This window comes from Xenopus tropicalis, chromosome 3 (genome assembly GCF_000004195.4).
Source record: "Xenopus tropicalis strain Nigerian chromosome 3, UCB_Xtro_10.0, whole genome shotgun sequence".
Classification (NCBI taxonomy): Eukaryota; Metazoa; Chordata; class Amphibia; order Anura; family Pipidae; genus Xenopus; species Xenopus tropicalis.
The window spans coordinates 9549057-9569400 of NC_030679.2; the positions used below are offsets into that span (position 1 = coordinate 9549057).

General features: G+C 45.6%; 1 protein-coding gene across 16 annotated transcripts in view; it reads right to left on the reverse strand.

Annotated features, from left to right (window-relative positions):
- erc1 (ELKS/RAB6-interacting/CAST family member 1) overlaps positions 1-20344 on the reverse strand; it is a 169699-nt gene that overhangs the window by 77398 nt on the left and 71957 nt on the right. For 12 of the 16 annotated variants that reach the window (XR_004221847.1, XM_031897623.1, XM_031897621.1 and 9 more), the window contains 2 exon segments: positions 16045-16238; positions 9515-9526 (listed from right to left, as the gene is read on the reverse strand). Coding sequence is in view for 15 of the 16 variants with exons in the window: in XM_031897623.1 (XP_031753483.1) it covers positions 9515-9526; positions 16045-16238 (206 nt within the window). In the remaining variant the exon portion in view is untranslated. 16 annotated transcript variants of the gene reach the window in all.

Sequence of the window (20344 nt, forward strand, 5' to 3'; positions counted from 1 at the left end):
CGTTAATGCGGTCCCCGAACTGACTGCCCCATAACCACAAATGTAATCCGATCGTTTGGCCCCACTAACTTTTTTAAGTTACTTGCTACCCGATATCGCCCACCCATAGGTGGGGATATCGGGTGAAGATCCGCTCGCTTGGCGACATCACCAAGCGAGCGGATCTTATAGTGTATGGGCACCTTAAGGGACCCATATCAGCAGCTACAATCGGCCCGTGTAGTCAATAGCCAATGGGCATTCGCAATAGACAAGATACCCACGTACTAAGATATTAGGGCATAATTGGTAGAACATACAATATGCCAAGGACAGAAGGAGCAGGCAGGGAAAGGCAGCTGCTTCAGAAGAGAGTTAAATGATGGAATGAAATTAAACGGTGGCAAAAGGAAGCAAAATAGAGCGGACGCGGCTTCTGCGGTTACTCAGCAGGACAGATACCAGATCCTGACTCTGCTTTTATCCCTGACTAAAACATTGAGGGCAGGATACCCGACCCTTTAATTATCAAAAGAGAGAGGCCATAAAACGCGCCCTAACTAGAAGTTCAGGCTAGAAAAAGCTTTAACGAGAATTCACAGTCTGTTCCAGAAAAAAAAAAAACAACCACACTGTGCCCAACACTGTAGAAAGAAAATTATGGAAAGGAGAGCCTAATCCAGGGCATCCATAACCAAGTACAGCCTTGTCCATTCACATTTCTACCCAATATTATTCCTTTTCCTTTTATATCATGCAGGCTTTATGGCCAAAATATACACATATGCAATGTCGGACTGGCCCACCAGGATACCAGGTGTCAGTGGGCCCTCCTGCTCCTGACCATTTGGCTGGTTTCATGGCCATTCCCTATTTCTGAATGGGAACAAAGAGGAGAAATAGATGGAAGAATAGATGCTAGCATGGAAATAAAAGGGACTGGGAGAGACTGGGAGAATAAAGAGGTTGGGTGGGGAAAGGAGGAAAAATAGTTTGGAGAGTGGGCCTAGGGTCTAAGGTTTTCTGGTGGCCCCTGGGGTCCCAGTCCGACACTGGTATATGTGTTTTTATGTGCTCTTTGAAATTTAGCAGAGGATGGGTATAGGCAAGTTCTGGAGCTTTAACGAATGCCAAAGTGGTGCCTGTGTCTTTACCAGCCTGTGCCATAAGCTTAGAGTTTGGCCTGTGTGGCCTAAAGGTGCCCATACACATTAAGAGCCGATCGCTTGGCTACCTACGGGTGGGCGATATCGTGCAAATGTAGGCCAAACGATCGAATTCTAACGGCAGCAATGGCACAGTCGGTTCGGGGACTGTATCAACAAGCCAATGTGGCCCCCGGATCGAACTGGATCTTTTAACCTGCCGATCGATATCTGGCCAATTTCAGGCCAGATATCGATTGGGTACGGCCGTCATTTCTGCCCCTACGCGGGCCAATAAGCTGCTGAATCAGTCCAAGGGACCCATATCGGCAGCTACAATCGGCCCGTGTATGGCCACCTTTAGTGTTTGAAGGAACAGTGCCCAAAAGTCCATTCTTCCCAGAACACTTTATATAAAGCAAATATTGTATTGGACAGCAGACTATAAGACTATATTTCATGGCACACAAAGGCACGCCAATGGGTCCCAACTCTGGAGAATGAGGAGTGTATATTATTCTGTCCATAAGAAGAGCAGTGGTCTAGGGGGGAGGAGATGAGAGAAACAAGTGGTCAGGGAATATAAAGGCCACATCTTCGGCTATAAACTATATGGGCATGGCAGACGCCCACTGTCTGGCCTGTGACAAGCTGAACCCATTGTGATTTGTGTAATGTCTAAGTATGTGCCAGTGAATCAGCTTTATTGCCTTGATAACCTGGGAGGCCCATTAATCCACAACCCTGCCACCCGAAGTCGAGTCTGGTTAGGGAACTCTAACGCTAATCCAACAAACCAACTATTCATGTTCCTTAATGGACTATCCAAGTATAACTCATTGTAAGCAGCAGTCCTGCCCTGCTTTATGGCTGAGATTCTAGCTATCTGTATAACAGAGCATTCTGTCACAGTGGCACAGATCCTATCTGATCCCCCCATTGTAAGCAGCAGTCCTGCCCTGCTTTATGGCTGAGATTCTAGCTATCTGTATAACAGAGCATTCTGTCACAGTGGGACAGATCCTATCTGATCCCCCCATTGTAAGCAGCAGTCCTGCCCTGCTTTATGGCTGAGATTCTAGCTATCTGTATAACAGAGCATTCTGTCACAGTGGCACAGATCCTATCTGATCCCCCCATTGTAAGCAGCAGCCCTGCCCTGCTTTATGGCTGAGATTCTAGCTATCTGTATAACAGAGCATTCTGTCACAGTGGCACAGATCCTATCTGATCCCCCCCCCATTGTAAGCAGCAGTCCTGCCCTGCTTTATGGCTGAGATTCTAGCTATCTGTATAACAGAGCATTCTGTCACAGTGGCACAGATCCTATCTGATCCCCCCATTGTAAGCAGCAGTCCTGCCCTGCTTTATGGCTGAGATTCTAGCTATCTGTATAACAGAGCATTCTGTCACAGTGGCACAGATCCTATCTGATCACCATTGTAGCAGCAGTCCTGCCCTGCTTTATGGCTGAGATTCTAGCTATCTGTATAACAGAGCATTCTGTCACAGTGGCACAGATCCAATCTGATCCCCCCCCCCCCCCCATTGTAAGCAGCAGTCCTGCCCTGCTTTATGGCTGAGATTCTAGCTATCTGTATAACAGAGCATTCTGTCACAGTGGCACAGATCCTATCTGATCCCCCCATTGTAAGCAGCAGTCCTGCCCTGCTTTATGGCTGAGATTCTAGCTATCTGTATAACAGAGCATTCTGTCACAGTGGCACAGATCCTATCTGATCCCCCCATTGTAAGCAGCAGTCCTGCCCTGCTTTATGGCTGAGATTCTAGCTATCTGTATAACAGAGCATTCTGTCACAGTGGCACAGATCCTATCTGATCCCCCCCCCATTGTAAGCAGCAGTCCTGCCCTGCTTTATGGCTGAGATTCTAGCTATCTGTATAACAGAGCATTCTGTCACAGTGGCACAGATCCTATCTGATCCCCCCATTGTAAGCAGCAGTCCTGCCCTGCTTTATGGCTGAGATTCTAGCTATCTGTATAACAGAGCATTCTGTCACAGTGGCACAGATCCTATCTGATCTTGTAAGCAGCAGTCCTGCCCTGCTTTATGGCAGTTATTCAGATGGGAGCCTTTCTTAGTAAGAGATTCATTAATTAATACATACAAAGCAGCCCCGCCCCCCACCACTTCATATACTAAGCCTTGTGGCAAGAAGGGCACTGCGGAGGGTACAAATGGCACATATCCCAGGCAGGTCACACAAGCTATATTGCTGGCCTGGGATCCTGTTTGTGTCAGGGGAACCAATTCTAACTACACAGAAAGCCAGACAAAGGGTTTGCTGATGGGTCCAATCCGACAGACATTCAGAAAGATCCAGGCCCATTCAGACAGACAAAAGCCCATCCAGTAACGGCTGCCCAGGCATGGCTGTATAAAGCAAATTGTGCCTTTTGCAGGTAACATGGACTCAGCACAAGCTACTGTCCCTCTAATGGGCGTCATTGCTGAATTTGCACTATAAAGGGGTGGGTCACCTTTAAGTTAACTTTTAATTTGTTATAGAATGGCCTATTCTAAGCAACTTTTCAATTAGTCTTAATTTTTTATCTTTTATAAATTTTGATTTATTTACCTTCTTCTTCTGCCTCTTTCCAGCTTTAAAATGGGGGTCACTGACCCCGACAGCAAGAAACTATTGCTCCGTGAGGCTACAGCTTTATTGTTACTTTTTATTACTTACCCCTTACTATAGCGGGGTGACTGTTACCCCAATGTTTCTATATATCTGTAACCTTGTTATGGGCTAAGGGGGCCCAGCCTGAAGGCCAGTTAGGGGGGGATTTGGGGTGAGTGCTTATTTGTGCCCTGGGTACCCCTGGAACTATAGCGGGGTGACTGTTACCCCAATGTTTCTATATATCTGTAACCTTGTTATGGGCTAAGGGGGCCCAGCCTGAAGGCCAGTTAGGGGGGGATTTGGGGTGAGTGCTTATTTGTGCCCTGGGTACCCCTGGAACTATAGCAGGGTGACTGTTACCCCAATGTTTCTATATATCTGTAACCTTGTTATGGGCTAAGGGGGCCCAGCCTGAAGGCCAGTTAGGGGGGGATTTGGGGTGAGTGCTTATTTGTGCCCTGGGTACCCCTGGAACTATAGCAGGGTGACTGTTACCCCAATTTTTCTATATAACTGTAACCTTGTTATGGGCTAAGGGGGCCCAGCCTGAAGGCCAGTTAGGGGGGGGATTTGGGGTGAGTGCTTATTTGTGCCCTGGGTACCCCTGGAACTATAGCAGGGTGACTGTTACCCCCAATGTTTCTATATATCTGTAACCTTGTTATGGGCTAAGGGGGCCCAGCCTGAAGGCCAGTTAGGGGGGGGATTTGGGGTGAGTGCTTATTTGTGCCCTGGGTACCCCTGGAACTATAGCAGGGTGACTATTACCCCAATGTTTCTATATATCTGTAACCTTGTTATGGGCTAAGGGGGCCCAGCCTGAAGGCCAGTTAGGGGGGGGATTTGGGGTGAGTGCTTATTTGTGCCCTGGGTACCCCTGGAACTATAGCGGGGTGACTGTTACCCCAATGTTTCTATATAACTGTAACCTTGTTATGGGCTAAGGGGGCCCAGCCTGAAGGCCAGTTAGGGGGAGATTTGGGGTGAGTGCTTATTTGTGCCCTGGGTACCCCTGGAACTATAGCAGGGTGACTGTTACCCCAATGTTTCTATATATCAGTAACCTTGTTATGGGCTAAGGGGGCCCAGCCTGAAGGCCAGTTAGGGTACGGTTTGGCCTTTGGCATAACCATGGAACTATAGCAGGTTGGCCAAGTAATTTCTCATATTAATCTGTTATGTGGAGTTTCAGTTCAGCGAAGGGAAAAGGTATGGGAAAGAAGCCTGCGAGTGAGTTTGCTGACCTGCCTGGCAGGCTGCTCTCCCTCTGAAAGTTTTATCACTCTATGAGGTTTGGTGCAAAACCAAAAAACATAAAACGTAGCCAAGGAAAACCGTGCAGATAACAGGCCCTTTCAAGCCATTCCAGGACTTGCCAATGCCCTGCATATAACCGGCCCAAGTGGGGAAGAGGAGCCGCACTCAGGAGCCGGCAGCGCGGAACGTTCCTTTGATGAGGAGAAGCCGGACACATATCCGGGCAGTTGTGGGCAAGGAAGACATCATGTCAGGGCTCAAGGGGAACCAAGGTGTAATATTAGATGCCCCCAGGAATATATGGGTGCTAATAACAAGAAGAGTGTCTGCTCATAGCCTGTACAGAGAGATACCATAAAACTATGGCACATAGGGATTCCCCTGTACTAAGCACAATTCAGCAGGAACAGCCCCCTAAGTTTGCTCATAGCCTGTAGAGAGAGATACCATAAAACTATGGCACATAGGGATTCCCCTGTACTAAGCACAATTCAGCAGGAACAGCCCCCTAAGTTTGCACATAGCCTGTACAGAGAGATACCATAAAACTATGGCACATAGGGATTCCCCTGTACTAAGCACAATTCAGCAGGAACAGCCCCCTAAGTTTGCACATAGCCTGTACAGAGAGATACCATAAAACTATGGCACATAGGGATTCCCCTGTACTAAGCACAATTCAGCAGGAACAGCCCCCTAAGTTTGCTCATAGCCTGTACAGAGAGATACCATAAAACTATGGCAGCATAGGGATTCCCCTGTACTAAGCACAATTCAGCAGGAACAGCCCCCTAAGTTTGCACATAGCCTGTACAGAGAGATACCATAAAACTATGGCACATAGGGATTCCCCTGTACTAAGCACAATTCAGCAGGAACAGCCCCCTAAGTTTGCTCATAGCCTGTACAGAGAGATACCATAAAACTATGGCACATAGGGATTCCCCTGTACTAAGCACAATTCAGCAGGAACAGTATCTTATGTTTGCATATTGCCTGTAAACACTAAAAGTGATTTTGACACTCAGTGGGGACATCCAGTGAACAGAAAGGAGCCTGTGCCTAAAGTAAAGGTGTATATGGCAATGTCCTACTACTACAGATACTCCATATATAAAAGCCAATGGGATTCCAATGCCGCAGGTTATTAGTGGCCCCAATTAGATCTACCTTCTTGAAACAGTGAGTTGTATCGAGGATTACTCGACGGTCACTCACCAAAACGTGACACTGGAGACACCAGAAAAAACTCTGGATAAAAGCCTTAGTTCCTGGAATTCTGGGATTAGCAATGAAAGCCTGGATACAATGGCAATGTTATTTTGGTACCTCTCGCTGTGTCCACTTTTAAATCCCTGAAAGCAGATAATGTCTCTGTATAATCCTTGCGAGGTCTCCTAACGTATCAGCTTGTACATTTATACAGTTTCAGCTAATTCCCTGGGTTCCTGAGCCCTTGCAAGATGGGACGTCCACTGGAATAAGCTCTGTGGGTTAAATGGCATATAGGCCTACTATCATCATAAATGAAATTCTTCTAAAATGGCATGGCAAGACATATATCACTTACACAGCCATAATCACTGCCACTGTGACAGAATCTCAGCCATAAAGCAGGGCAGGACTGCTGCTTACAATGGGGGGATCAGATAGGATCTGTGCCACTGTGACAGAATGCTCTGTTATACAGATAGCTAGAATCTCAGCCATAAAGCAGGGCAGGACTGCTGCTTACAATGGGGGGGATCATATAGGATCTGTGCCACTGTGACAGAATGCTCTGTTATACAGATAGCTAGAATCTCAGCCATAAAGCAGGGCAGGACTGCTGCTTACAATGGGAGGGATCAGATAGGATCTGTGCCACTGTGACAGAATGCTCTGTTATACAGATAGCTAGAATCTCAGCCATAAAGCAGGGCAGGACTGCTGCTTACAATGGGGGGGTCAGATAGGATCTGTGCCACTGTGACAGAATGCTCTGTTATACAGATAGCTAGAATCTCAGCCATAAAGCAGGGCAGGACTGCTGCTTACAATGGGGATCAGATAGGATCTGTGCCACTGTGACAGAATGCTCTGTTATACAGATAGCTAGAATCTCAGCCATAAAGCAGGGCAGGACTGCTGCTTACAATGGGGGGGATCAGATAGGATCTGTGCCACTGTGACAGAATGCTCTGTTATACAGATAGCTAGAATCTCAGCCATAAAGCAGGGCAGGACTGCTGCTTACAATGGGAGGGATCAGATAGGATCTGTGCCACTGTGACAGAATGCTCTGTTATACAGATAGCTAGAATCTCAGCCATAAAGCAGGGCAGGACTGCTGCTTACAATGGGGGGATCAGATAGGATCTGTGCCACTGTGACAGAATGCTCTGTTATACAGATAGCTAGAATCTCAGCCATAAAGCAGGGCAGGACTGCTGCTTACAATGGGGGGATCAGATAGGATCTGTGCCACTGTGACAGAACCTGCTGTATAATTTAAGGATGCCAAGTACTCAGCTGAAGTTCAGTAACAGCTGGAGGAGGGCACAGGTTGGATATAACCGACAGAATCAAGTCCGTGTTCATGAAAGATGAGGAGTAAGAGGAAGGCCTACTGCGGCTTAAACAAGTGGAGGCCCTCCCCAATTACATCATAGGAAAAATGAGTTAAGAATATATAGCGATGAACTCTCTGTATAAACAAGGGGAAGCCATCTTTGTGCAGGCAGGGGGGTATTCACCAGGGCAATCCCTTCTGGAAGGAGAAGAGAGAAGGCAATTGTTTTTATTGGCAAAGTGGGGTTAAAAAGTGCTCTAATGAGAAGCCTACCCCCATGTCCAGTTAGGGAGCAGCTGCCAAGCGTGCCGCGCACAGATCCCACAGCAGCAGGGTGTTAATCTCCAGAGACTTGGCACGTCTGGTACATGTGCCCCACATGGGGTAGGAGCGCAGGGGGAGGAAGACAGTCACAGCTGTAAGCCCTGTGAGACCGCTAATAACCAACACTTAGCCGAGAGATAGCTCCCAGCTAGTATGGCTTCTTCAATGCGCTAAGAGACAGCCATGGGGCTATACGGAAAGCCAAAGACTGCTCCCCCCTAGATAAGGTCACTGATTGAGCCCCAATTGGGGCAAATTAGTCTGTTTAAACTATTTGCCTCCTGTTCCAATGATCTGACAATAACAAGAACGAATAGAGATCAGATTGGTCAGGCTAGCCCATTCATGATTTAATAAGCTTCTGGGATGATCTAGAACAGGGGTGGGCAAACTACGGCTCGCTGGCCTTTTCCGTCCGGCCTGCCGACTCGTGCCCCCTTAAAAGAATTATGGCCCCTTATTGGTTGCGCCCCATGTGTGCGCGTGACTTAAGCACATGCGGGGAGCAACCGTATAAAAGGATGCAGTGGGGAGCCAGGTCAGAAGCAGCCGGAGGATGGAGCGAGCCGCACGTAGCTGGGGGGGGAGATGGAGGATCCAGCGAAGGATGCTGGGGAATGGAGCTGGAGGATGCTGGGGGTGAAGCTGTAGGATGCTGGGGGTGGAGCTGGAGGGAGCTGGGAGTGGAGCTGGGGTGGAGCTGGAGGGAGCTGGGGGTGGAGCTGGAGGGAGCTGGGGGTGGAGCTGGAGGGAGCTGGGGGTGGAGCTGGAGGGAGCTGGGGGTGGAGCTGGAGGATGTTGGAGGTGGGAGCTGCAGGATGCTGGGGAGTGGAGCTGGAGAATGCTGGGTGGAATGCTGAGGGGAGCTGAGAGGCCCAGCCCGGGCAATCGGTAAGTCAATGTGGCCCCTGAACCAAAAAGTTTGCCCACCCCTGATCTAGAAAGACCACATTGCTTGGGACCCCATTACCTTCTTGAAAAAAGTGCCCCCCCCCACGTCAACTACCTAACTGTGTCAAGTTCTGCCCCCCAGAAGCTGCCCACTTTGTCTCATACCTGGCTGCAGAGGGCAGGACAGGAGGTTGAAGGACACTCTGTTCAGAAACTCCTTGTGCAGTAGATGCAACGTGACCAACAACTATCTCTTGGCTTTCGACAAAGTCTCATCAGCCTCGGACGGCCAAATCAGCCAAAGATCAATTGGTTTGGCTACCTGACCCAATCCTAAGCCATATACCAGTGGTCAAGTATAAGGTCAAATCGGCCAAACTAATCAGTCATATAGGGTAAGTCACTGGCTGGTAAACATCTCTACGAGCCTACAACGTTATATAAGGCTGCCCAAACCCAGGGTAGCTCCCAGCCAGTGAGTGCTCCTCAGATCTCCTCATGCTTGACTGCTCTTCCAGATGAAAGAGGCTCATTCTTTATATAGAAGTTTCTTCTAAGGAGGCATTCGGATCCTCCAACCAATTGCCAATGTGTAATGATATTGGTTTAGACTGTGCCCACTAAAGATCCAGGAGAAGGGCATCAGTTGTAAACTGTCTACAAGCAAAACAACCCCACTCCATGAACAAGACAACCCCAGTTTGGTGAAGAGAGTACTGACCTGGATGTGAGGCTGAGCAGTGAAGGGTTCCCATTAAGGAGAGAAGCAAGAAGGAGAGAGTTAGAGAGAAAGAAAGGTTAGTGAACATGCAGAAGAACGGACACACAAACAGGTACAGGTAAGTTGGGTCTCACAAAAATACAGGATTCTCAAGTATCCATGGAGTAGCTACAAGCAGAAAGCTCAAGAGAAACAGAAGGAATAGATACAAAGGAACCAAGGAATAGATACCAAGGCCCACCAGGATACTTCCTACTATATACCGAGGGACCCAGGTTGTAGCTTACAATCAGCAAGTTATAGTAAGTGTAGGCAAAATAATTCAAGATGGAAGAGAGATCCCATAAAACTACAGCAGCATAGGGAATCCCCTGTACTAAGCACAATTCAGCTGGAACAGCCCCCTAACTTTGCTCATAGCCTGTACAGAGAGATACCATAAAACTATGGCAGCATAGGGATTCCCCTGTACTAAGCACAATTCAGCAGGAACAGCCCCCTAAGTTTGCTCATAGCCTGTACAGAGAGATACCATAAAACTATGGCAGCATAGGGATTCCCCTGTACTAAGCACAATTCAGCTGGAACAGCCCCCTAAGTTTGCTCATAGCCTGTACAGAGAGATACCATAAAACTATGGCACATAGGGATTCCCCTGTACTAAGCACAATTCAGCAGGAACAGCCCCCTAAGTTTGCTCATAGCCTGTACAGAGAGGTACCATAAAACTATGGCAGCATAGGGATTCCCCTGTACTAAGCACAATTCAGCAGGAACAGCCCCCTAAGTTTGCTCATAGCCTGTACAGAGAGATCCCATAAAACTATGGCACATAGGGATTCCCCTGTACTAAGCACAATTCAGCAGGAACAGCCCCCTAAGTTTGCTCATAGCCTGTACAGAGAGATCCCATAAAACTATGGCACATAGGGATTCCCCTGTACTAAGCACAATTCAGCAGGAACAGCCCCCTAAGTTTGCTCATAGCCTGTACAGAGAGATCCCATAAAACTATGGCAGCATAGGGATTCCCCTGTACTAAGCACAATTCAGCAGGAACAGCCCCCTAAGTTTGCTCATAGCCTGTACAGAGAGATACCATAAAACTATGGCACCATAAGGATTCCCCTGTACTAAGCACAATTCAGCAGGAACAGCCCCCTAAATTTGGTCATGAAACTATGCAGAAAGTCAGACAAAATGTGTCCAACTTCAACGATCATTTATCTCATCATTGGATACGAGTCGGTATCTCTGTAAGATAAAGCGGTCATTTCAGCTAAGGAAACAGTGCCCTCTAGCTTTCTAGGCACAATGCTTTAAAATTCTTCCCAGTTAGTGTGATTATTATACAGGCATTTTGCTAGCACCCAGGCTAATTAACTACAGCCATACAGGCTTCATTACACCCTAGGTCCCAGCCTGAGCGTCACAGGCACTCCGATGTAATGAGCCTTTATTTAGGACCCCTGCACTGGGTAACAGGCCCCATCTTTGGCTTTTGTGTAGCCTACAACCTGGGCTTCTACCGTGGGACACAGCGCCCTCTTATGGTACACACTAACCCATGCCCTGTTAGTAACTGACAGTTCTTCCCACAATCATGGTTAAATGATTCCCTTTTCTCTGTAATAATAAAACAGTACCTGTACTTGATCCCAACTAAGATATAATTACCCCTTATTGGGGGCAGAACAGCCCTATTGGGTTTATTTCATGGTTAAATGATTCCCTTTTCTCTGTAATAATAAAACAGTACCTGTACTTGATCCCAACTAAGATATAATTACCCCTTATTGGGGGCAGAACAGCCCTATTGGGTTTATTTCATGGTTAAATGATTCCCTTTTCTCTGTAATAATAAAACAGTACCTGTACTTGATCCCAACTAAGATATAATTACCCCTTATTGGGGGTAGAACAGCCCTATTGGGTTTATTTCATGGTTAAATGATTCCCTTTTCTCTGTAATAATAAAACAGTACCTGTACTTGATCCCAACTAAGATATAATTACCCCTTATTGGGGCAGAACAGCCCTATTGGGTTTATTTAATGGTTAAATGATTCCCTTTTCTCTGTAATAATAAAACAGTACCTGTACTTGATCCCAACTAAGATATAATTACCCCTTATTGGGGGCAGAACAGCCCTATTGGGTTTATTTCATGGTTAAATGATTCCCTTTTCTCTGTAATAATAAAACAGTACCTGTACTTGATCCCAACTAAGATATAATTACCCCTTATTGGGGGCAGAACAGCCCTATTGGGTTTATTTAATGGTTAAATGATTCCCTTTTCTCTGTAATAATAAAACAGTACCTGTACTTGATCCCAACTAAGATATAATTACCCCTTATTGGGGCAGAACAGCCCTATTGGGTTTATTTAATGGTTAAATGATTCCCTTTTCTCTGTAATAATAAAACAGTACCTGTACTTGATCCCAACTAAGATATAATTACCCCTTATTGGGGCAGAACAGCCCTATTGGGTTTATTTAATGGTTAAATGATTCCCTTTTCTCTGTAATAATAAAACAGTACCTGTACTTGATCCCAACTAAGATATAATTACCCCTTATTGGGGGCAGAACAGCCCTATTGGGTTTATTTAATGGTTAAATGATTCCCTTTTCTCTGTAATAATAAACAGTACCTGTACTTGATCCCAACTAAGATATAATTACCCCTTATTGGGGGCAGAACAGCCCTATTGGGTTTATTTCATGGTTAAATGATTCCCTTTTCTCTGTAATAATAAAACAGTACCTGTACTTGATCCCAACTAAGATATAATTACCCCTTATTGGGGCAGAACAGCCCTATTGGTTTATTTAATGGTTAAATGATTCCCTTTTCTCTGTAATAATAAAACAGTACCTGTACTTGATCCCAACTAAGATATAATTACCCCTTATTGGGGCAGAACAGCCCTATTGGGTTTATTTAATGGTTAAATGATTCCCTTTTCTCTGTAATAATAAAACAGTACCTGTACTTGATCCCAACTAAGATATAATTACCCCTTATTGGGGGCAGAACAGCCCTATTGGGTTTATTTAATGGTTAAATGATTCCCTTTTCTCTGTAATAATAAAACAGTACCTGTACTTGATCCCAACTAAGATATAATTACCCCTTATTGGGGGCAGAACAGCCCTATTGGGTTTATTTAATGGTTAAATGATTCCCTTTTCTCTGTAATAATAAAACAGTACCTGTACTTGATCCCAACTAAGATATAATTACCCCTTATTGGGGCAGAACAGCCCTATTGGGTTTATTTAATGGTTAAATGATTCCCTTTTCTCTGTAATAATAAAACAGTACCTGTACTTGATCCCAACTAAGATATAATTACCCCTTATTGGGGCAGAACAGCCCTATTGGGTTTATTTAATGGTTAAATGATTCCCTTTTCTCTGTAATAATAAAACAGTACCTGTACTTGATCCCAACTAAGATATAATTACCCCTTATTGGGGGTATGCAGAAAGCTACAGACAGAGGCACCGCTGGCAGTGAATATGGCATATTTATAGCATCTTTTCACTTCCAGAACAGCCCCTGCTGCTGCCGCTACGGAAGGTTAGACAATTTCTTGGCACCAGGGTCTCTGCCGGTTCCAAGGCTTACAACCACCTGTGGCCACTGGGAGGAGGGGGTCTTGATTATTTTATCATTTTCAATTTCACTGTGGATTATAAAAAGTTGAAGCCCACCGCAGGAATCTGCATGTTGGCACAAACGCTTATATTTTAGAGCTTTATGCGAAGTGCTACAGCGTGATGCATTGTGGGACACTGCCCAGTTACTCCCGGGTGACCCATTTTCCACTAAATGATCCGTTAATAGTTTTATAAACTATTCCAGCTCATGAAGCCATGTAGCTACAAAAGGGCCTTCTTAATCCAAAGGCACTTGTTCCAAATTTCACCAGCAAAGAACAAAACTTTCATTAGAATTAGCTGCTGGCATTCCAACCACTGGCATTCTAACCTTTGGCATTCTAACCACGCTCTCATAGGGCAAGCTATACCCCCATTTGTTGTTTTTGTTTAAACAAAGCTTATTGGCCCATGTATGGGCACAAACGACGGGCCTCCGACCGACCAATATCTGGCCTGAAATCGGGCAGATATCGATCGGGCAGGTTTAAAAATTCAGTTGGACTGGGGCCCGCATCGGCTTGTTGATGCGGTCCCCGAACCGACTGTGCCTATACCCATCGTTGTAATTCGATTGTTTGGCCCCAGGGCCAAACGACCGACTTAGCCAGAAATAGCCCGATATTGCCCACCCGTAGGTGGGGATATTGGGAGAAGCAAGCGGATATTAACATGTATGGCCACCTTTAGGCAGGTTAGCCCCCAGCTTTCTATTACCCCTCCACTGCCCCACTGTAGTGTCATAATCTCAATAGGCAGTGATATTTCTCATTGTGTCCTATTTAAACAAATAAATAAGTCTTAATTAAGTCTTAAAGGGATAGTGCCATGTTCTAAATTTAACAGGAATGTCTCACTGTGCCCTAGCGCCACTATTTTTTTCTAACTGATGTGCCCCTCGGCCGACAACCAGCTAACCCCTTGTGTGAGTCTCCGGCACACCTTGAAGTTAAACTTGGTGGTGAAACAAGATTCTGATAGGCTGCAAGATCAACGTAGACAGTGTCACAGCCTATGACTACATCGTCCTACCAGGGCCAGAACTAGGGGTAGGCAGAAGAGGCAGCTGCCTAGGGCACAACGATTAGGGGTGCCAGGCAGCAGCCTCTCCTGCCTAACCCTAGTTAAGTTTTGTGTCGCGCCGCTTTGAATCACACACCGCGCCGCAACCCCCCCCCCCCGCTCGAACTATGCATGCGCGTCAGAACACACAGGGGGGGGTGCGAAGTAGCGGTGCAGGAGCGAGGTAGCCCTAGGCAACCTGGACGGCTCGGTCCGCCCCTGCGTCCTACTCTCGAGTGTGCCATCATTTAGAAATCTGCCCAACTTCAAGCTGTGCCGGAGACTGGCACAGGTTAGCATGAAGGAGGAGGGAGGAGGCAAGGGGCACATCCGTTAGAAAAGAATAGTGGTGCTAGGGTTCAAGAAGGCATAGACATGCTGCTATCAAAACCTGGAACCTAACACTATAAATGTATTTATTAGCCCTAAACTATTACAGACAGAAGCCCCCAGGTTCCAAATACTCCAAATAACAGATCCTATACCTGTTCTTATTTCCAAATTGTCATTGTAACCAATTCCTGGTTGTTGGGGGGTAGGGAGGGCTCACTAACCCTAGCAATCAGAGACACAATGTATATGCCAAAGGAGAAAGAAGCATAAAAACTTAAGCAAAGAGCAAGTTGTTGCTTCTTAAGGTGGCCATACACGGTTAAGCGAGGTCGCCAAGTGAGCGGATCTTCTCCCGATATCCCAACCTATGGGTTTGCCGATAAGCTGCCAAATTGGTCTAAGGGACCGATATCGGCAGCTACAATCGGCCTGTGTATGGGGACCTTTAGACCAGCGTTTTTCAACCACTGTTCCGCGGCACACTAGTGTGCCGCGAGATGTTGCCTGGTGTGCCGTAGGCAGGGCCGCAATTTTTACTTTAAAAAAAAAATCCGGGCCCTGTCATTGGTTGCGCCCCGTGTGTACGGGTGACGTCAGTACGCACGGGGCGCAACGTTATTAAAGGGCCTGTGTGCGGTCGCGTGTAGGCAGAAGTGCAGAGGCGGCGCGCGTGAGGGGAAGATGCTGCTGAAGCCGCCAAAGAGTAAAATGCTGCTGGGCACCAATGTATTAGGGGGGGCCACGGGGCACACTGACTTATGGGGGCACTGCTGCTGGGCACCAATGTACTAGGGGGGCTGGCTCTTGGCACCAATGTACTGGGGGGCACTGCTGCTGGGCACCAATGTACTAGGGGGGCACTGCTCTTGGCACCAATGTACTAGGGGGGCACTGCTGCTGGGCACCAATGTACTAGGGGGCACTGCTCTTGGCACCAGTGTACTAGGGGGGCACTGCTGCTGGGCACCAGTGTACTAGGGGGGCACTGCTGCTGGGCACAGAGTTACATTTTTTAACATTTTCTAATGGTGGTGTGCCTCGTGATTTTTTTCATGAAACAAGTGTGCCTTTGCCCAAAAAAGGTTGAAAAACACTGCTTTAGACTACCATGGTATAAAACTCATTAAAGTTGAAAATGGGATCTAAACACTGTTGCTCTATCAAACATTGCTCTCTTCTTGCTAGACTAAAAACCTAACCACAAAATAATAGCAAGGCGATGGGTGCTGCACCCAACATCAGGGTGCTAAAAAGACCAGATAATAAAATTGCTGACACATGGCTGGTAAGCAGCACTCTCATTTGGAACCAATTGGTTATTGGTTCTCTTGCATAATGTTTGTAATGTATTTATAACCCTTTTGTTTTTAGGGGATAAGGCTTTCCAGCTTTTGATGGACAACTCCAATCCCATCACCAAAAGTCTGACCCAAATCTGGTTCCGGAGCAGTGCTGCAGCCTCACCTCTCTAGCTCAGCAATCTTGGTGTCCTTCTCGTTTTTCTCGTTCTCCATCTCTTTTAGGATGTCCAGTAACCGGTCCACCTCGGCCTGAGATTTCCCCACTTCCTCCCGGTACCGCGTCACGTCCCTCTCCATCTGTTGGAAGCGCTCGTTCGTTTCGGGGTTGGATTTCGCCTCCTGGGCAAGTTCGAGAGCCTTGGAAAACCAGAACAAAATGTTAAAGTAGGAACTATTTGAAAAAAATTAATAGTAAAAAAAAAAAAAAGGGGGTTGGGGGTGAAAATGTGATTTATGGTCAACAGGACTTACTCCCAGGAAAGGGAACACACCAGCTAAAAGGGGAGCTGTCAGTTCTAGCAAGGGGCTCCCCCTAATGGTATGCCCAATGCTGTCTGAGGCTTTCCTTAATGTCTTTAATGTGTTCTGATCCATTTCAAAATGCCAGAATGTTCCAAGGCCTGAAAAGGAAAGCTGGTCTTCAATCGGATTGCGGCCTAGCTATTAGGCAGAGTTCCCCTTTGGTAGGCTTCTTTCATTGCTCTATTAAATGGGATACAGGTATGGGATCCCTTATCCGTAAAACCCGTTATCCAGAAAGTTCCGAATTATGGAAAGGCCATCTTCTATAGACTCCATTATAAGCAAATAATTCTAAATCTAATTTTTCAAAATGATTTCCCTTTTCTCTGTAATAATAAAACAGTACCTGTACTTGATCCCAACTAAGATAGAATTACCCCTTATTGGGGGCAGAACAGCCCTATTGGGTTTATTTCATGTTTAAATGATTCCCTTTTCTCTGTAATAATAAAACAGTACCTGTACTTGATCCCAACTAAGATATAATTACCCCTTATTGGGGCAGAACAGCCCTATTGGGTTTATTTCATGGTTAAATGATTCCCTTTTCTCTGTAATAATAAAACAGTACCTGTACTTGATCCCAACTAAGATATAATTACCCCTTATTGGGGCAGAACAGCCCTATTGGGTTTATTTCATGGTTAAATGATTCCCTTTTCTCTGTAATAATAAAACAGTACCTGTACTTGATCCCAACTAAGATATAATTACCCCTTATTGGGGGCAGAACAGCCCTATTGGGTTTATTTCATGGTTAAATGATTCCCTTTTCTCTGTAATAATAAAACAGTACCTGTACTTGATCCCAACTAAGATATAATTACCCCTTATTGGGGCAGAACAGCCCTATTTGGTTTATTCAAAATTTAAATGTTTTTTTATCAGATTTAACTTATGGAGATCCAAATTACGGAAAGATCCCTTATCCAAAAAACCCCAGGTCCCGAGCATTCTGGTTAACAGGTCCCATTCCTGTACAAACCCAAAAATGTTAATTTTGCCAGATGTAATTCAGAATATCGCAATCCATTGAGTTTACAGACTTTTGCTCCACCTCTATGATGTTACCCCATGACGTAAGCCTCGGTGCAGGGGATAAAGGAAAGTGGGGGTTGGGGTAATGAGCTGAGGGGAGACAGATAACAGACAAGGAAGGGGAAACCCTAACATATCTGCCCACAGACCATGAGGCTATGACAAGGCTTTGAAGCGTGCAGTCTATCGTGTATCCTACTTACATCCTTGCCATTTGGAGAAACCAAACACCTTGACATATGAGGGGCCATTATCTGGGATAGCAGCCATTGTCTCACTGAGTGCAAGGCTAAGAGCACACCCTTTGATCCTCACGTCTATTTATTTCAATTACGTTACTGCCCCTTGCTATCTAAAGACCTGGGAGCTCACGTCATTATGGGCCCTCGCACCTAATCCATCCCAGGACAGTTTTGTGTTGAGCAGAGATGTAAAAGCCTTATGAGCTGCTGTGCTCTCCTGGGCTCGGCTGTATCGGGCTCTCTTTTTGCTGAAAAAGGCCAATTCTGGGCCCTGGGATCTCGTGTTTCACTCAGGAAGAGCTCAGATGAAACCAAAACCTCCTGAGATGTGGAGCATCCTAGGAAAATATTTACATGCTGCCAAGGAATTGCACAGTGAAGAGGTGCTCCCAAACTGTATAGATGCAGCTAACATCCAAACATGGCAAGGAGCTGCCATAGTGCCTCAATTATTTAGTAGTGTATATTTTATTGTGTGCCCAGAACATTCCTTCTCTGTATATTTATACATATGGGTAGGAGGTGCCATAGTGTTTCCCTTAGACAGTACAGTATGGGGGTACAGCTTATTGTGTGCCCAGAACATTCCTTCTCTGTATATTTGTATTTATACATATGGGTAGGAGGTGCCATAGTGTTTCCCTTAGACAGTACAGTATGGGGGTACAGCTTATTGTGTGCCCAGAACATTCCTTCTCTGTATATTTGTATTTATACATATGGGTAGGGGGTGCCATAGTGTTTCCCTTAGACAGTACAGTATGGGGGTACAGCTTATTGTGTGCCCAGAACATTCCTTCTCTGTATATTTGTATTTATACATATGGGTAGGGGGTGCCATAGTGTTTCCCTTAGACAATACAGTATGGGGGTACAGCTTATTGTGTGCCCAGAATATTCCTTCTCTGTATATTTGTATTTATACATATGGGTAGGAGGTGCCATAGTGTTTCCCTTAGACAGTACAGTATGGGGGTACAGCTTATTGTGTGCCCAGAACATTCCTTCTCTGTATATTTGTATTTATACATATGGGTAGGAGGTGCCATAGTGTTTCCCTTAGACAGTACAGTATGGGGGTACAGCTTATTGTGTGCCCAGAACATTCCTTCTCTGTATATTTGTATTTATACATTTGGGTAGGAGGTGCCATAGTGTTTCCCTTAGACAGTACAGTATGGGGGTACAGCTTATTGTGTGCCCAGAACATTCCTTCTCTGTATATTTGTATTTATACATATGGGTAGGAGGTGCCATAGTGTTTCCCTTAGACAGTACAGTATGGGGGTACAGCTTATTGTGTGCCCAGAACATTCCTTCTCTGTATATTTGTATTTATACATATGGGTAGGGGGTGCCATAGTGTTTCCCTTAGACAGTACAGTATGGGGGTACAGCTTATTGTGTGCCCAGAACATTCCTTCTCTGTATATTTGTATTTATACATATGGGTAGGAGGTGCCATAGTGTTTCCCTTAGACAGTACAGTATAAGTATTACTCAGGATCAGAGACGGCTGCTCTTCCCATCAATAACCCAGTCGATATAGCTTGCATGACTTTCTGTGTATGATTTCTGTTGACGTATAAACTAAAATGCTTGTTGGTGACTTTCCAGCCCAAATAAATTTAGAATTGGTCAGCAGCAATTTTTACAGAACCACATCCGTCTGTGGGCCGGAAAAGAAAGTGCAATTGAAGAATTGGACTCTGATGCATCTGACGCTGTCCCTTTAAACAGAGGGGCCACTGTGCCGTTGGGCAAAGCATAAGCCACTGCTTCTTTCCATGATGAGGCCGGTGGCTCGGAGCAGCTGGCAGAGAAGGGAGGACCAGCTGGTACCTGTTTCCTACTCCGCGCCGGCTGCCAACGCTGGTGATAATTAGAAGTTGCTTGTTGACACAAGGGCACCGCTCCCATCTACCTGGCATGCTTCAGCCATCTAAACAGACTGCTCTCTCTGTCATTGGTTTGAAGGGGCGAGGTCCCACCAGTATGCAAGGCCGGAGCGGCCAAAAACCACAAAGAGCTAATCATAGGGAGACACAGGTCATCAGACCCCTCCTAACACAGGAAAAGTGGGGCAGAAATACCGAAAGAAACTCAATCAAAAGACAAAATATTTTGTGTGTGTGTGTGTATTATATATATATATATATATATATATATATATATATATATATATATATTTATTGTAGTGTCACCCACTGTGACCTACAGCACTTATATTTGCCTATTTGTGTCTGTAAGTTACCCTCCCATATAGACTGTAAGCTCTACGGGGCAGAGACCTCCATCCTCTTGTGTCTTTGCAAATGTATTTATCTTGTATTTATCTGTATTTATTGTTATACTTTGTATTTATCTATTATTATCTTAATAACCCCCTGTTTGTATTAATGTATTCTACTGTACAGCGATGCGCACATAAGTAGCGCTTTATAAATAAAGATATACATACATATATATAAAGAAACAGAGTACTGCACACACAGGGACTTTGGAAAAGATAAATAAATATTTATTGAAAAAGATCCGACGTTTCGAGCACTAACGGTGCTCTTCCTCAGGGACAAACCAAAAGACTGTGTACAAACAACCCCCTTAAGTACCCCACTGACAAAAAGGCTCCAAAACATTGTGTATAGAGGGTTGCTATGG